General features: G+C 40.5%; 1 protein-coding gene across 2 annotated transcripts in view; it reads left to right on the top strand.

Moving 5' to 3' along the window:
• The window catches only part of NALF1 (NALCN channel auxiliary factor 1), a 590,204-nt gene extending 572,205 nt beyond the window's left edge, over positions 1-17,999 (top strand). The window contains exons 3-4 of one of the 2 annotated variants that reach the window (XM_059042121.2): positions 14,116-14,161; positions 15,898-17,999. In XM_059042121.2, the coding sequence (XP_058898104.1) occupies positions 14,116-14,138 (23 nt within the window). In that variant the 3' untranslated portion in view covers positions 14,139-14,161; positions 15,898-17,999. The remainder of the gene's footprint in view (positions 1-14,115; positions 14,162-15,897) is intronic. The other variant, XM_059042120.2, reaches the window with a different exon arrangement.
• The last annotated feature ends 1,059 nt before the right edge of the window (positions 18,000-19,058 follow it).

Here is a 19,058-nt window from a genome sequence, read left to right as displayed (position 1 = left end):
TAATTATATCTCTTTTGCTTTAAACTTCTTTGTCAATTCACATCTGACAAATAAAGACAGTTAATCATTCTAGTTAATATTCTTTTTGTTAAGTTTAATGTCAACTCTAACATATTGAGACAGTTTTCTGGTCTATAAATGATTCTAGAATGTTGGCTTTTCCTTAGAGTACTACCAACTGAAGTTTTGGCATTATCTTTGAGTAAAAATATTTTGATGAAAATCACAGCTACTTTTGTTCACATTTAATGTTTCAAAAACTGGTGATCAAATTAGGAAAATAATTTCCCCCTAACTCACTTTAAAAAAGCATATTTTTGAAGTCCGGGTCTCTTTATGAGGTGTTTTCATGCCTTGAAGCCATTAATGTGTGTCTGTGTAGGCAGGATACAGACATTGGGATAGCTTTGTATGTATTCTGTGATTACACAGAAAGTCTGTTTTTCTTTTTAGAAAGAAAAGCAGGAAATGTTGTTTGTACTCTAAATACATTCATGGATGGATCAAGCATTAGCAAAACTGTCTCTTCAATTACAAGTCATGGTTTGAGATTCTGCAGCCACAGACTTATTTACGTAGTTTCCTGTTTTTGAGGATATTTCCTTTGCAGAGTCATAGTTACTAAAGATTGCCAAATTAAAAAAAGACTGGGTAAACTGCTAAAACATGACACTGATTTATAGTATGTGATCCTCACCGTGTCACTTCACAGAGAAAAATAACACAAATAAATAGAAATAGAACATAATAGGTAATGTTCTTAACAAGGACCATACAATTTTCTTCTTGGGTAACAATGATGAACTAGCTAGCACTCAACATGAAGTCATGGAAACATCCATGAGACATCCAGTTTTTCACATCCTCCTGTAATGTAGATTCATATGATACACTTAATCGCATTTCTCTGAATCCTTGATATTCACCTCATGAAGCCCCATAAACACTCTTCCCATCTATGAGAGGAACCCAAGTGGAAGAGTGGAAGCCCTTAGCAACCACGGCTGGTTCACAGGAATGGAAGAGGAGTCAAGATTCTTATTCCTTCCTCAGGTGACTTTTACTAGATGCACTTGGTACAAGTCCCTGGTACTTGGGAACTTATCAGAACAGGAAGAGGAACATGAGTCTTTCTGTCCCACCAGCACCCCCTGCCTTGAGCCCTACAATGTTCTGATGGTTTGTACAGATGCTAACAGCTACACTCCTCTGGGAACTGATACGGTTTTCCTCCACCCCACCCTATAAAGTCTACATCAAGGCCACCCTAAAAGGCATCATCAGGAATGGGGTGGAAAATTAAATGATATATTTGGTGAGCAAATGTTTTCTTCATCTATGAACTTTTTTTCTTTCCTATTTTCTTAGAATAAATTTTTCATAACTAAAAATATCACTGTAACCATTTTAGGAGGGATAACAATGAAAATGTGAGATTTAACATCATGTGTTAGTTCTGTTGAGACTGTATTCTCTCTGACTGCAGAGGACAGTCTTTGTTCTTTTAGTACAATCCTAGAAAAATGTAGGACCCATCGTTGAGGAAATTATCTGCTTAGCTTCTAGACATTTTCAATGCCTAAGTTATCCGTCAATTTAGCTTATGGTCTTAAGAAATGAGTGAATTCTTTGTAGAACTTTGCCATTTTAATGTGGGCATTTGATTTTAATTTCATTGCGTATGATTTTCCATTTTTAAAACAATCTCTATTCTATCGAATGTGCACTTAGTTTTCTATTCTGAATGACCTTTACATAGGCAGGTACTTGTGTGGCCCATTCTTGAGAGTCTGTATCACTTTTCTTCTTGATATGTGTACTTATATTTTAGTTTGGGGTTATATCCATGTGCTAATATATTCAACGCATTAACACAGTCTTTTACAGCTTAGAGCATTACTTCATGATCCCTTGGTTCCTTCCCCTCATTAAACAAATACTTATTGTTCTCTGGGAGATCAGCAGAATGCTGCTAGGTGTTTAGAGGAAGGATGGAGTAGTTAGATTTCAGTGTGATGCTAGACTGAAAATTCATCATATGGACTTGATACATTTGCCACCACTCCACTCAAAAAAACCCCAAAACTAATCTATTTCAAATGTATAACTTAATTACTTAAAATTTGCCCTTGCTTAAAAAAGATACTATAAAGATTATAAATATATAGATGCTCCTAAGTCATTCTTTCTGCAGATGGTCATATGATTTGGAAATTTGTTTCTAGATTTCTGAGACTGACTTCTCCTTTTATATTGTTTTACCAGCCCAATGATAAAATAATCCTAGAAAATTAGCAAAATCCCTACAGGTCACTTATGTTATTTTTACCTTTAAAAACGTGGATACAATTTGGATACTAGAGCTAACTTTATATTTTTTGTAAGTTATTTCTAAATAAATCCTAGGTTATATGCATGTGAAACCACTATTGCAGCAAATATAAAATGAAGGGCTGTTAAAGCTGAAATGCTGATTTCAGAAACTACTTTTTGCAGCTCTCAGGATTTACATGATGGCAAAAAATGATCCTGGTGACGAGTAAACCACTGCATTTAAGTGCGGGTGTGACTTCTGGTTCAAGGTGGCAAGCTGAAGCAGGCTTTTATTTCCCACCTGTCTCTAACGCTTATTGAAATTGAAGTAAAAACTACAAAATGGGATACATTCATAGAAGCTATAGAATCTAGAAAATGGGACACAGTGAAAACGGAGACTGTTTTAAAAAATATACAGAGGACTTCCCTGGTGGCGCAGTGGTTAAGAATCCACCTGCCAATGCAGGGGACATGGGTTCGAGCCCTGGCCCGGGAAGACCCCACATACCGCGGAGCAGCTAAGCCCATGTGCCACAACTACTGAGCCTGCGCTCTAGAACCCGCGAGCCACAACTACTGAGCCCTCGCGCCACAACTACCGAAGCCCACGCACCACAACTACTGAAGCCCGTGCTCCACAACAGGAGAAGCCACCACAATGAGAAGCCCCGCGAGGAAGAGTAGCCCCTGCTCGCCACAACTAGAGAAAGCCCGTGCAGCACAGAAGACCCAACACAGCCAAAAGTAATTTAAAATTTTTTTTAAAACAAACAATGTACAGAGGAGAAAAGGCAAATGCAGGACTCTAGGATGCAACCAGAATCGTGAGAGCCTTCAGAGCAGGCTCTGAAAAAAGACCACAGCAGACGTGGGAACTGTTCTTCCAGTAGAACCCTTTGATGATCATGGATTGTTTGGGGGACACAGAGAGAGCAGAACAAAAAGACCAGAAAGTCTCTGATGGATTAAAGGCTCTGAGCAGACACATCTGAACCAACAGATCATCCCCATTCCTGTCTATGCGGGGCCGTGTCTGCCCACAAAACCCAGGGGTCGACTTTCTAGACAGTGAATGAGCTCCCTGGGTGGATGTGAGGAAGCCTTCTTGGTAATGATTTCGGGGGGTGTTAGGAGGGGAGCTGCAACTCATCCATTTCATCTCCGTTCACTCACCCTGAGGAGACTTCCGCCTCTTGGAGAGACTTGACAACTGAAGGTGACAAGAGAGTAAAACACTACGCGGAAGGGCCAGGACAACCCCACATGAGCTTTTTGGACAAAACAAAACAAAAAGAGTGTGAAGGTGGAAGTGGGGAAAGGAATTGATGATCAAAGCAATGCTAGAAGGAATTTCTCCAGAGTGCAAGAAAACCACGGTCAGATTGAAAGGGACCAGAAGAGGACGCTATGAAGAAACCACGTGTGGACATACCTTCTTGAAATTTTAGAAAACAGCAAATATATGAAATATCCGAAGAGGTTTCATCGAGGATAACAAACCCAAGCCTTCAGTGAAATGAGAAGGATATTAACATCTGTGTCATAGCCAAGATTTTAGCCCCTATGATCTTCTTTCTTGATATGCTCGTGAATACGGTACATCATATGGCTCATAGGACTTTGCACGTGGAATTAAGACGGCTAATCAGCTGATCTTAAAATAGGGAGATTATCCTGGATTATCTAGGTCCACCCAATGTAATCACAGAATCCAGAAGTATCAGCCAGAAAGATGAGGCAGAGGAGAACTCACAGAAATGGAAGGTGTAGGAGGGACTCAACCCACTGTTGTTAGATTTCAAGATGGAGAAGAGGGCCATGAGCCAGGGATGCAGGTGGTCTCTGGAGGCTGAGAGTCTCCAGTTGGCAGCCAGCAAGAAAGCAGGGAGCTCAGTGCTACAGCCACATGGAACTGAATTCTGCCAGCCTCCTGACCCAGTTTGGATAATCAAGGCCAGCACCTTGATTTCAGCCTGATAAAAAATTGCCACAGACATCATCGTGGCTTAAAATGGCATCCATGTACTACCTCACAGTTCTCTAGGTTAGAGCCTGGGATGGTTTTGACTTATGTCTCTACTTCATTTTGACACTAGTCAAAACCAACCCAAGCTCTAACCTATACAACTGTGAGATAATACATGGATGCCATTTTAAGCCACTGTGATGTCTGTGACAGTTTTTTATAGATAGAAAGTGAATGCAGATTTCGGTACGTAGAAGTGGAGTGTTGCTGTAACAAATGCCTAGAAATGTGCAAGTGGCTTTGGAACCAGGCACTGGTCTAAGCTGGAAGACTTTGGAGGAGCATGATAGAAAAAGCCCAGATTGCCTTGAACAGGGTGTGGGAATATGGTCGTTAAAGCCTCCCGGTGAAGGCTCAGAAAGGAATGAGGTACATGTTCATGGAAATTGGAAACATCTTCGGTAGTATCAGAAAGCTTAGCAGAATTGCATCCTGCAGTTATCTGGAAAGCAGAGATGCTAAGTCATGAAGTTGGCTCTATGGCTGAGCTTTCCAAGCAAATGTTTAAGGTATGACCTAGCTTTTTCTTGCTACTCATAATAAAATGCATAAGGAGAGAGATACACTGAGAGAAGAATTATTAAACAATAGAATCCAGGATTTGATGATTTGGGAAAATCTCAGTCTACCAAGATGGCAAAAGATTTAAAAAATTGCTGTCAGGAAAGCATACTCTAGAGAAAACCAAACAAAACTTCTGAGGGTATGGCTGTACAACCATTCTAAGACCTCACAAAGTTTGGAAGGTCAGAGTATTAAGTTATACAAAAGGCTTTTGAAGAGATTAAGGGTGGGACTCATGGATTCCCCTCAGCCCTTTGAGCAGTAGCCAAAAGTAGAGGAGGGATTATCTAGGGAGGATTTGTGGGGGAGCTTCTTGTCTAATGGGGTAAACCCTTGTGACATAGACAGGAATCTCACAAAGTTATGGAGAAGTTTATATTAGCAAAAACACTGCCAGCTTGGACGGAAAGGGACAGACAGGATGAAGTGAAGGAAGGCTGTTGGACCCTCAAAATTCTACTGGCGGAAACTTGCTAGTGAAACTACTCAGATGCAGCTTTTTCTAAGAAAGGAAGATGAGTTAGAGGACAGAGATGTGAGCCCAGAGGGTGGAGCTGAGAATTGCAGAGGATCGTGCGCAGGCCTGGAAACTTGATGGAGTTTGTGCAGCTAGATTTCAAAGTTGATCTGGGTTGGTGACCACCTTTTCCTTCCATCTGCTCCCTTTTTGAAGCAGAACGTCTGCAACTACTAGTCTATGCCTGTCTCACCGTCATGTGTTGGGAGCAGATAACTTACTTTCTGGTTTCGCAGATGGGGAGGAATTTTATCCTGGGATGGATTATGCTCAGAGTCACATCAATACCTAACTTAGGTGATATAGATAATGAAATGTGAGGATTTTGAACTGATGAGACTTAGGGGAGATTCCTGCACTTTGAGTTGTATTGGGTTGAGACTTGGGACCTTGGGATAGGGTGAAGAGGTTTTGCATGTGGCATGGATGTGAGTCTTTGGGAGCCAGAGGGTGAAGTGTGTTAGACTGAATAATGGCTTCCCCCAAAAAAGATGCCCATGAACTAATGCCCAGAGCCTGTGAATGTGTTACACGGCAAAAGGGACTTTACAGCTATGATTAAGGTTGTGGTTGTGAGATGTGGAGATTATTCTGGATCATCTAGGTGGGTCCCGTCTAATCACACAGGCTCTGAAAAGCACAGAAGGCAGAGTCAGTCATAAAGACACAATGTAAGATTCAGGTAAGATGGGGCTGAAGGAGAGGTCAGAGAGGGTAGAAGAATGAGAAAGACTCCACACTGTCACTGTTGGCTTTGAAGACGGAGGAGAATGAGCCAAAGGATGAGGATGGCCTCGAGAAGCTGAGAGCAGCCCATCCAACAGCAAGCAAGGACCTCAGTCCTAGAAGCATGGCGAACCAAACTCTGCCTGCAACCTGAATGACCTTAGAAGTGAATTCCCCCCTAGAGACCCTGAAAAGGACTTCAGCCCCGCCAGCCTCTCCATCTTGGCCTTGCGAACACTGAGCAGAGAAACCAGGCAACCCTCATGGATTGTGACCTACAGAAGTGTGAGTAAATAATCGAGTGGTGTTTCAAGCTACTAATGTGTCGTAATTTGCTACAACATCGACAGGAAACGATACAGTCATAATTTTCTCCCACAGCACTGGACCCTAGGATGCGATGAGTAATGCCTCCAAAGTTATCAGGAGAGGAGATTGTGAGTCTAGGATCCTATACCCAGGCAAAATGTCTTTCAAATAGGAGAATGAAGTCTGTTTCAATTAAATGTGTATATTCCTGAAAGTTTACCTTCTACATATCCCATCTGAAACATTACTTGTAGTTGTACTCTAGTAGAACAGAAGAGTATTACAAGAAAGAGGGTAATGTAGGCTCTCGATATTCGTGGTAGAGTAAAATAAATCATAAGATAATATCTGTGCATCGAAAATAACCTGTTCATATTAGAACACTGAAACTGTTATGATTATGAAATGGATTTAGTGACATAGGGATGAAAATATAATATTTTTCCTGATTATATGAAGAATGAAAGACAACTAGAATCTCAGAAAAAATGTGCAAGAGAATCGTGAGTCAAATATAAAGCTCTGTAAAATTTTTATGAGTTTTATGAATTGATAAAATATAAAAAGTAATCAGCTATTTTGCCTGATATTTTAAATTCTTTGAATGATATTACTGTAATGAAATGGCATTACATGAACTCTAAGAATATTTTTCTTTCACTTTCAATTTTCAAAATTAACATACAGAATGAAAACATGTAAGAAGATGTAACCATAGTTTAGAACAGAAGCAATGGCTGGCCAAATATGAGTTTAATGGGATAGGAAAGAACTATACAGACATGAATCTACTCAACTTTGTCAGTTGAGAATAGATATGATCTAAAATCACTGGGTTAAGAAATAGACATATGAACACACTGTATAGAATCAGGAAGGTACTCACTCCCAACATAAAAACAAACAAACAGCAAAACAAAACCCAACAAAAGTCATAGTGGATTGTGCACGCCTACCCTCCACAGCCTGCCAATGACCTCATCTTAACTTGATTAAGTCTCTTAAAACCTTATTTCCAAATAAGGTCACCTTTTGAGGTACTAGGATTTAGGTCTTTAAGATATATTTGGAGGGCAAATCTATTCAACTTTTAACACAGAGAAAATGAAATATGGAACCTAATAAAATATACTTCACATAAAAGACGGAAGACAGAGTTTGAGAGACAGAATGATAGCATATATTTAAGAAAAATTACTACAAGGGTAATTTTAGACAGCATCTGTTCTCAATAAAATTCAAGGACACATAGACCCTTTAAAACAAGGGGAGAAACGTGGAAAGGAAATTTGGCTGGGAAGCAGGCAAACATAACAATTAATTTAGATTAATATATATAATACATATATATATACATATATATATATTGCAGGGCAACAGAAAACAATTGCAAATATGTTATACACTTATAGTATCAACCATATAGAGACTGAAGTAAGCAAAGGGGAGGATAAGCTTGAAGAAGACAGAGGCAAAGTCCAAGGTGGAGACCAAAACTATAAAACTGATGAGAGGGGATGTGATGAATTGAAAACACATAATACACAGTAAACAAAAGAAATAACAACCAAACGAAGGCTGGGAAATATCTTTCCTGAGCTTAGAGACACTCCTACTGGCAGATTAAAGTGGTTCTTCCCATTCTGGCAAAATTAAGGAAATTAGATCCAATTCCAAACATTCTTGAATTTTGAGAATGGAGGAAATAGCCTACAAGCTCCAAGGTGGAAAATATCATATTTGAGCAGAAAGAAAAACACTGACTTCACGTTTTTCTTTCACAGAGCGAACCTACGTGCACAGCTATGTTTGTTCTGTGGGAAGCTCTCTCTGCTATGGCTGACGAGACCAGCAGAAACCAGTCAAATAGTCAAGTTGATCTGCATCCCCGGGAACGTGTCACTGGAACCCAGCAATTCCAGTCAGTCCCCTATGACACTGAATTAAGAGAACAAAACAATGAAGTCCTAGCTCCATGAAGAAGCCCACAGATAGACGAGGGAGATGTGCAGCAGGAAACAGAGATCATTCCAGGGCCGTAAGGAGCACCCCTAGTTCTGATGGCCACGCTACTTCTTAATTTAGTTCTTCCTGTTCCCTTGCGTGCTCTCAGTCTTGTATCTCATAGAATAGGCTTGAATTTTTCACATATTCCTCCCATTAGCTGCTCTAGGTTTTGTTTCGTTTATTTGCCTAAATTAGCTCCAGTGAGTTTCTATTAATTGCAACCAAATAATCCGTGAATAAGGTACATATAAAACAATATGCAAATGTTATTAATCATTACTGGGAGGGAAGATATAAAAATGTTAGTAATTTGACAATAAATAAGTTTCAAACATCTGATTATATAGCCCCCCAAATGATGAGGGATTAGGAGCTCGAGGAAGTAAAATTTAGATAACTTCCTCATCAATGATCCTGATAATTAGACAAGTTTGCCCAAGTGTGTGTGATTTTTTAAAAAATGTAATTCTAGGAGAATTAATAACTGCACATATTTAACAAATCATGCAAAGACGCGCACTTAAGCTCACACAGCAAATGACAGACAACGAAGGGAATGGGAAAGAAACATTTTTAAATGTTTGGAAATGTTGTTGTATGAGGATGAAGGCAGGACCAGGCACTACAGATCTGACAGCAACGGTAACTGGATGGAACTCTCCCTGCCAATCATTGTGAAACTCTTAGGTGTAGAACACAGCGCAGAGAAAAATATAAAAAGATCAAGAAAAATTAAAATAATGGGCAGTGATATATCAAAGATGCTAAAATGACTGGAGATAACGTTAAATCACTTTCTTTGCTCATCTGTGGGAAGCAGCTCCTCATGCTTTCAAGTTGGATCGTGAGATGGCTGCAGTTCAGTCACATCTCCAGGCTCCACTTCTAATTCCAGTTCTCTTGCTATTTCCACCACATCTGCAGTTACGTTCTGCACTGAAGTCTTGAACCCCTGAAAGTCATCCATGAGAGTTCGAATCAATTTCTTCCAAACTCCTGTTAATGTTGATACTTTGACCTCTTCCCGTGAATCGGGAATGTTCTTAATGGTGTCTCCAGTGGTGAATCCTTTCCAGAAGGTTTTCAATGGACTTTGCCCAGATCCATCAGAGGAATCACTATCTATGGAAGCTACAGCCTTACAAAATGAATTTTTTAAGTTATTACTTAAAAGTAATAACTTGAAAGTCAAAAGTCCTCCTTGATCCATGGGCTCCAGACCGGATGTCGCGTTAGCAGACTCGGAAACAGCATTGATCTCATTGCACATCTCCGTCAGAGCTCTTGGGTGACCAGGTGCGTTGTCAGTGAGCAGGAACATCTTGAAAGGAATCTTTTTCTGAGCAGTAGGTTGCAATAGTGGCCTTAACATATTAAGTAAACAGATGTGCTGTCACCCAGGCTTTGTTGTTCCATTAATCTCACGAGCAAAGTAGATTTAGCATAATTCTTAAGGATTTTCGAAGTGGTAAACGAGCACCGGCTTCAGTTCAAAGTCACCAGCTACTTCAGCGCCTAATAAGAGAGTCAGCCTGTCCTTTGACGCTTAAAGGCATTGACTTCTCTCGAGCTATGCAAGTCTAAATGGCCTCTTCCTCCAGCATAAGGCTGTTTTACCTACATTGAAAATCTGTTGTTTAGTGTAACTACCTTCATGAATTCTCTCGGCTGGATCTTCTGGATAACTTGTTGCAGCTTCTACAGCAGCACTTGCTGCTTCACCTTGCACTTCTATGTTATGGGGATGGCTTCTTTCCTTAAACCACATCAACCAGCCTCTGCTAGCTTCCCAGTTTTCTTCTACAGCTTCCTCCCCTCTCTCAGCCTTCATAGAATTGAAGAGAGATGGGGCCTTGCTCTGGATTAGGCTTTGCCTAATGTTGTGGGAATGTTGTGGCTGGTTTGATCTTCTATCCAGACCACTCAACCTTCCTCCATATCAGCACTAAGGCTGTTTCACTTTCTCATTATTCCTGTGTTCACTGGAGCAGACATTTAACTTGCTTCGAGAAGTTTTCCTTTGCGTTCACAATCTGACTGTTTTGCACAAAAGGCCTAGGTTTCAGTCCGTCTCAGTTTTCAACATGCCCTCCTCACTAAGCTTAATCATTTCTAGCTTTTGATATAAAGTGAGAGACATGTGACCCTTCCTTTCACTTGAACCCTTAGAGGCCGTTGTTGGGTTATTAATTGGCCTAATTTCAATATTGTTGTGTCTCAGGGAATAGGGCCGCCTGAGGGAGATGGGGAGAGACTGGGAAGGGCCAGTCGGTGGACCAGTCAAACACACCACATTTACTGATTAAGTTTGCCATCTTATGTGGACGCAGTTTGTGGCACCCCCAAAACAATTTTGGTAGTAACATCAAAGATCACCCTGATCACAGATCATCATAACAAATACAATAAAGTGAAAAAGTTTGAAATACTGCAAGAATTACCAATATGTGACATAGAGACACAAAGTGAGCAAATGAAAAATAGAAAAAAGTGGCACCTTAGACTTGCTGGATAGAGTCACCACAAACTTTCAATTTGTAATAAACACAATATCTGTGAAGTTCAATAAAGTGAAGTGCAATAAAATGAGGTCTGACTATATATGTGTGTCCGTGTTAATAAAAAGTTGAGGAAACAAATTCCAATAGTTTCTTCTTGTTTCTTTTTTCATCCTAATGAAATCAGGTTTGGGGTAATTTTCCCCCTTCTTTTTACTTTACTGTTTTCTAAACTTTTGCATTTGGAAAGATATTATAAAGCATATTACTAGTTCAAATATTTGAAAAATTAGTCTCATATTCCTGGATTTAAAGATGGCAAAATGTAAATTACTGAGATAATGAAGGGTTATATTGAAATAATATTTGTTTATTTTAAGGATTTCCTTAGAACGTCTTTCCTGTACTTAGATGTTATTTATACTGACTATACTAGAATAATTGTTTTGAGCTGTAAAAAACAAGGCTTTTCTGTGAGTGGCTTAGACTAATTGAGAACAGAACAATAATTTGAATTAGATGTTCTTTAAAGCCCTTCCTAATAATAAATTCTGATGACTATTTATCCCAACTTATAAGAGGAATAAGTAATATTCCGTGACATTTTACTACCTGCCAGGCACTGTTCTAGACAGTTTATGTGTATTATTTAATACTCAAAACTAATTCATGAGGTTGGTACTATAAGATAGAATAATTGCTACTACTGTTATTTTCAATGTCAAATAGGTAATGATTCATTAGAGATTGCAGATAGAACATTTTGTAGCAAACTGTAGAAGAACAACATTTCATTAACTGAAAAAATTGCTCTTTTCCTTTCCTAATCCCAATCTCATATATTTGTGCAATGAGATTGTTTGAGAACTTATTTCTTTTCACTTGGTAATATGTTCTTATATGATGGAGTTAGGGAACAAGGATTCAGCAGAGGGAAAAAAATCCGAGGCTGGCTGGCCCTTCACAGATGCCCTGTGTCTTCAGTTTCTGGGGAGACACTGAGGCAGAATCCAGCCACAGGCAGCATTCCTGGCTGGAGGGGTGAGTCAGAGATTAGGACAAAGCAGACGGATGTAGAGAAAAGTGCAGTAAAGTTTCCTAGGCAGACCCAAGAGAAAAGAAATCGTTATTAGGCATAAATCCGAACGGACAGAAGAATGGATAAGGAGACAACAACCAAACCCTCTTAGAAACTCGAAAGAAAATTGGTGCATGTGAAAGGATTTGCTGACACCTAGAAAAGTGAATGCTAAAGCAGCAGAGAGGAAGCAAAGAGTCAACCAGATTTCCATCCAAGACTCTCTCCAGACACAGGAATTGACAGCATGAAATACTTTGGAGGAGGTGACAACATAAGGGAGACCAGGTGGAAGTCTGTATATGAGGCAGTCAGATCTCCATAACCCATGCCTCCCTCTCCAGAGAAAAGTGCTGGCATATTTCTTTGTGGGAGGGGAACTATTTTTTGGAGATGGTTGGAGAAAGTTGTTGGACTGGGTGACAGACGTGAGGAGGGCTTCCCACGTAAAAAGTAAAAGACAAACAAAGAAGAAAAAAGTGATCTGGAGAAAACAGAATGCACGCAGAGAGGAAATAAAACACGACAAATAAAAGTGCTGTAAAAATCTCAGAGCGATAAAAGAATATATCGCAACTGTGAAATGAGAACAGTCACTTCAAAAAAAAAAAAAAAACCAGAGCATATAAAAGAGCTCTTGGAAATTAAAATGTGATTTTTTTTTTTAAATAAGAAAAACTCAGTAAAATTATTTCATGGTAAAACTCACCAAATCCTCCAGAAAGCAGAGCAAGGGATGAAGTGATGAACAAGGGAGATGATAAGAATATTAAAGGAGAGGTCCCAGAGGTTCAACAACTAAATACGGGAGTATCGCTCAAATAAAGCTGAAGGATAAGAATGTCTAAGCCAGAATTCCATACTCAGCCAAACAATCAATTAAACGTGACGTAAACATTCTTAGGCATACAGCTTCTCAGAAATTTACTCCCAAGAGTTTGTCCTTATGAAAATACTAGATGCCCAGCTCCCCAAAATGAGCAAAGAGGTATAAGGGACAGGAGATAGGAAATCCATGGGAAAGAGGCAGCCAGCATCCCCAAGAGGAAGGTTCATTGGAGTTTTCAGGCTGGAATCTATGCATTAGGCATAAAAGCCACCAGTCCAGATGGTAAAAGACTCCAGGAGATAGTTCTTCAGGAAAATACAACTGATAGGAAAGAGCTGGCAAAGTATTGGGTGCGGAATTAGTAACTATGTAGAAAACTAAGAATTAGTAAGTATTAGCTCTAGGAAAAAGAAAGTGGAACCGGAACGGAAAATGAAAGTTTACCGCACGTCTGAGTTGAGAATTGTTTTTACAGCATCCCAATAAAGGAACACCGAGTATTAAACTTACTACCGTAGAGGAAGGGGGTCACCTATGGGCTGGAGAAGGTGCAGAATAAATGTTTTATCCTCAAATGTCCTGGGGCGGGGTTGGTGGGGGGGGGGAGGAATCTACTAGTGATAGTGATAAAAAATGAAAAATCACGAAAAGCATAAAACAGGTTATTTCCAGAAATGGAGCCAATACAGAAACAAATAAAAAAGTGCAATATTTGCCTCTGAGAAGGAAGAATTTGGGATGGAGAAGGTGGAGGAATTTTTTCTTATAAAATATCTTGTAGAATTATTTGATTACTAATATGCATGTATAACTCTGAATAAAAATTCTTATTAAAAAGCTGGACAATTGTAAAAAGAAAGAGTATTAATTTTTTAGTCCGAAAGAAGAGTACAGTGATTGACCTGAACAAATTGCCTGATTTTTTCTGAAATGACTTTAGGTCTAAATCAGTGACCTGGCTTCTGAGCAACTTTGGAAGAGCTTCTTATCTGGATGACACTGTTAAAGATATTCTGACTGTGACCATTCTAAAATGTTGACCTAAATGACCTGTAGATTTCTATTGTTACAATCGTAACTATAAACTCTCTTCTTTGTAGAATATAATTTTGGAAGACGTATACTTCAATAAATGATTAGTCTACCAGTGAGGTATCTTATTGGAAAAAAGAATAAAATACATACAATGAAAATGTCGGAGCTGCAGACCTCATTAATTCAGTTTTTTTTCCATATTCTACCTAGGCGAAGGTGAAGTTTACCTTTGAATGCCTAAGAAGAAATGAATATTGTAAGCATCATCATAAGGATATCTTGGTCATTTGTTTTAAAGAAACTGAAGATTGCAGTGTATATTATTTAATAGACTATTGAATAAATATATATTGAGCTTATTCATGTAACAAATCTCGTTAAGTACCTATTTTATTCAGGCTTTCTGCAACATATTGGGAACATGAGGCTGATACTATATAGTTCTTGCTCTTACGGTGACACATAAGTAAGGAAATTGACATGAAAATGAGCAATTGTGATTAAAAGAAACAATAATAATTGCTCTATTGAAGAGTTACACAAAATGCACTAGGAGCCCAGGACTAGGAATATAGGCTTCACAAAGGGAATTCCATGTGAGCTGAACCTGAAGGAGAAATGAGAGTTAGTTCTATGAATTGATGGAGAAAATTCCAGAAAGAAAGCTTGAGCCGTGGTACATATGTGGGTGGAAGTGTCACGTGTTCTGAGATCAGCCAAGAATTGAGGATGTCTGGAGCACTGAGCAGTGAGTGTGGAGAGAGAGGAAAGGAGACGAGATTTCCTGAGTAAGGTCGAGTCAGTGAGGCACTATTAACAGTGACTGTAATTCACAGCAGTCACATTTTTCAAGTTACTTCTCTGTGCCAGGCACTGAGCCTAGCACTTTACATATGACATCGTGTTTAATCCTAACAATTACTCTATCGTCATTTTTAAGTTTTTCAAGCTTGAGAGGTAACAGAATAAAATTTGAGTAGAAACTTCACACTAAATCTCATGAAAAAATGTTTCAGTCAAGTTGAAAAAAAAAAAAAGATACAAAATGGCTTAAGCGACCACATAAAACTTTTATAATCTAGCAAGAAATGAGATTGGAACGTTTAGATAGCCACGGCACTTCGAAAGTCTCCACTTATCAATTTAAAAATAAGAACAATGTGTGTTTTTAGAGGAAGAAGGGAAAAGAGGAGGGAGAAAGAGGAGAGATTCTGTGATGGGGGAAGAGAAAAAAGGAAGAGAGACTAGAGAGAGAGTGAGCTAGACCAACAATCACTCAAAAGCGATGCTGGAGGATGGGAAAGGGAGAAGGGTGAGGCAGAGACTCCTCCCCCGGTGGTCCAGGCAAAAGACAATACAGGCTTCAATGTAGGCAGCCATCAGCAGAAGAGCAAATGGAAGAATAAGAGAAGTATTTACCAACGGCAATGGTCACGCTTTGGGTGTGTAGACGTTAAGCCCATTCACCAAGAAAGGGAGATGTGAGCCTTGGTGAGGTTCCTGAGAGGAAGTGATTAGTAACATGGTTCCTGTAGCTCTGGTATTATGACTGGTTGGTGGTTTCATACATAAAATAGGCAAAATATGCGAACTCATAACTAGTGGGTGTCACTTTACGCATTGCATTAATTAATCACGTTCCTGTTAAAGAGAAAACGGTGGTTGAATGTTCCTGGTCACCAAGTTGATCCAGAACCTTAGGTTCTGGTTTTGACCTAATGAAATCTTTTCTCCTGCATTCATCACCACCCAGAACTTCCATGGATGACCACCAAGAGTACAATAAGAGCAGTGAGGAACCTAGAAGTACTGGTTTGAGAGCACGGTGGACCATTGACCCAGACTGTACGGACTTGACGCTCCTTTACAAAATGCTCCATTGCCGTAAGATGCTGTGGATCAGATGTTAAAGCTCACGCTGCCGTCTGCTCTGAGCGCCTTCCTGCCCACCTGCCTCTCGCCTGTTAACCTTGCCCTTTCTTCACCCCCCAGGGCTCTACGAAACCTTTCTAACCAATGATGAACCAGAATGCTGTGACGTCAGGAGAGAGGCAAAATCCAACAGCCCCTCCAAGGGGACGGTGGACAGAGGCGGCTCCTGTCCCAGGACGTCGCTCCCCACGTCGGCAGCACCCAGGCTGGGCGCCAGCAGACTCAGACTGTGTGTTCTCGTGCTGATGCTCCTTCACACCGTTCTCACGGCCTCGGCGGCGCACAACGCCACGGCCCTGGGCTTCGGGGGCGTCCACGCACTGGACGAGCGCTCGGCCAGCAAGGAGTAGGGACGCTGGACCCTGGAGCCTGCCCGCCGCCCCGGCCACCAGCATCACGGCCTGGGTGCTCCGACCCACGCATCACTTCATGCACGGCCCGGAGGACAAAACTGGAAAAGAGGGGCCTGAATCCAAACAAGGACACACACACACACACACACACACACACACACACACAGCTTTTTATGGACTAAAAGGCTGGAAAGTGACTTCAATTTCTCACACCATTTTATACACTGTGTTTTAATGTTTGGAGGTTTTCTTTGCTTTCCTTTTGATTTGGGTTTATCTGTTTGTTTTGTTTTTGCACTTGTTAATACAGGATTTATTTGGGGGGATGGTTTCTCAGAGGTAAACTAAGTCTTTTCACTGTCTCTCTCTATATATATATTTCTAGTCATGGTGTGTGTTCCTCAGATAGTTCTGTCTCATGTCCTGTCAGTTTCTATTAGCGGAATGACGGCTATGACCTCGCGGTATAGCAAACAACAACACACAGACAAAAAAAAAAACCATAAAAAAAAAAGACAAAAAAAAGAAAACAACAAAAAAATAAAAATAAAAAGCCTCCCTGACTCTCCCTCCTGCCTCTGGAACCCATGCCCCTCTCGGCCTGCCCGCCCCGGGCCTTCCCCGCCCACAGCAGACGACATCCGCTTGCTTCTGTCCTTGTCGCAGCTGCCGTGAGTGGGCGCAGGGCGCGCTCCGCTGGGCCTCTGAGCCGCTGCTGCACAAACCTGCGACGGAGCAGAACCAGGGGGCCCCTTTCTAGCTGAACAAACAAGTGCTCACCGAAACAGGTGGGGCCAGACAGTTAGCACATCTTTACGTGGAAAGTAAAACAAAAGCAAAGAAAACTACCGTGAACTCAGTTGGTCCAGCTCCAAGGGCCCAGGCCTTCCCCGCTGGTCAGGTGGCTGGAAGCAGCCACCCCAGATGGGGGTGTAAGGAGGTAGGGAGTCCGGCCCTGAAGCCTCAGGTGGCTGGGCTTTTGCTGGGATTTCAGTTCTGTTGCAGGACTACATGAGCACCTTTTGGCCATTGTTACAGGAACAGGATTCTGAGGACCCAAATCTGGACTTCTTTTTCCTCCTCTACCGTTGTGGAGGGCTAGCAGACGTGCTCAGACACCTGCAGCATACAGAATCTAGACCATTTCACTCCAGTATTTCCCCCACATACAGTTTTTAATTACTCCAGGTATAAAGTGTATGCAATTCTGCATTATCAAAAAGAACTTTTCAAAAACTAGGTTAGCCATTTTCATTCAAGTACAGAAACGTTACCACTCTCACATGCTCTAGATAGTTGAAGACAAGAGGAGAAATCGGATCGCTCTGTTTGTATTTTTTCTTTTTGTGGGAACATTTTACCTGCTGAGTGTCTATGAATTTGCTTTCTAAAAAAAAAAAAAAAAAAAAAAAAAAGGCTTTTATGAGTTTACAGTAGAATCAGTGGAAGGAAGAGTTAATAAGGGCTGTTTTTAAAACAAACAAACAAAACAAATAATTTTAAAAGAACCACTTCACATTCTTTACTATTCTCTAACTATACTCGGGAACTGCATTTCAGGGATGATTGCCGTAAGCTGGCAGATGAAGGAAAACCATGGAAAAGGCCCACTTAGCGAACAAAATTTAGTTCTTAACTTTCTAGCTATAAAATTCCCCCGGGCATTTGTTTTTGTTGAAACAAAACTTTAATCTCTGCATCACACCTGACTCTGCGACATGTGTTACAGTATGCATATTTTGTTTTGAATAAAAAAAAAAAAACTGTTTTGTTCCAGTCTGTTAAGAATATTCAAAATAATAAAGGTATTGCTTAATAAGATTGCTAGAATTGTTTAGCAGTACATGCACAAATATTTTACTAGATTCTTTGTTTTAATAGTGTTTTGTTGAGACTGAAAATCCTAAAATGGTCTGCGCAAATACAAAAAAAAAAAAAAAAAAAAAACCACCCAAACTGCAAAATTCTTCAGTTTTTGTTCCTTTTCTGAAATTTGTTTTTTATTCAAATGCAAACACACATTCACACGTGTGCACACACACAGGCACAGCATTTGTAATTTATGGAAATAATGGTACTATTTCTGGGGACAGTGGGTGGACAGTGGCTCTGGCGCATGTTAACTGCGTTGAATTTTGTGAGACTTACAGAAGTGAGTTTTGGTAAAAGCCTAAGTAGTGGGGGAGTCTAGATTTCTGTGGAGTTGGGGGCGGGATGAGAAGGGCTCGGGAGCAATGACTGGAGGGGGAGGGGTGGGTGATGACTCGTGGGGAAGAACGCATCAGATGAGCTCTTTTTCCACTGACCTCTTCATGACTTTAAGGTATGTGACCAGAGCAAAGTCTGTCGTGACCTTCACCGACCTCTGCCCGACGGCCACCAATTCCACTATCTGTTTCCTCAGTGTTTCTTGTGCTTCTCTTCCTGCCAGAGGCATTTCCATTTTTTCAGGAAAATGACACAACAGAAGATGCAAGTTGCACCCACTCTTAGTGAGATGACAAGAAGTTACTATTTCTAGACACAGGGCAAAGTGACGACAAATAACATCCCTTAACTGTGGAGTTTCATTTTCTATTAATATTTTTTGCAACCGATTAAGATTCTTTTCCAGAATAAGGGGACTGGATGGTTCCACCTGCCCATGGTTTAGCTTTAGTCTGGGGAGAATGGCGGCCAAAAGAGGGAAACCAAAACCACCACTGCTTTGCATGGGAGGTAAGCCCTCCAAAAGACAGGTTCAAGAGCTGGGAAAAACCATGCAGTATTGTAGATATGAAATTCTCGCTTAGGTGAGGAGGAGATGGTGGGATGGGAAGGGGAATATGGCAAGTCAGCCAGAGTTGGAGTCAACTGTAATTCCGGTCA

Source organism: Kogia breviceps, chromosome 16, assembly GCF_026419965.1.
Source record: "Kogia breviceps isolate mKogBre1 chromosome 16, mKogBre1 haplotype 1, whole genome shotgun sequence".
In the NCBI taxonomy this organism is placed as follows: Eukaryota; Metazoa; Chordata; class Mammalia; order Artiodactyla; family Physeteridae; genus Kogia; species Kogia breviceps.
The sequence above is the reverse complement of the archived record's forward strand: the minus strand, read 5'-3'. Positions and strand labels throughout refer to the sequence as shown.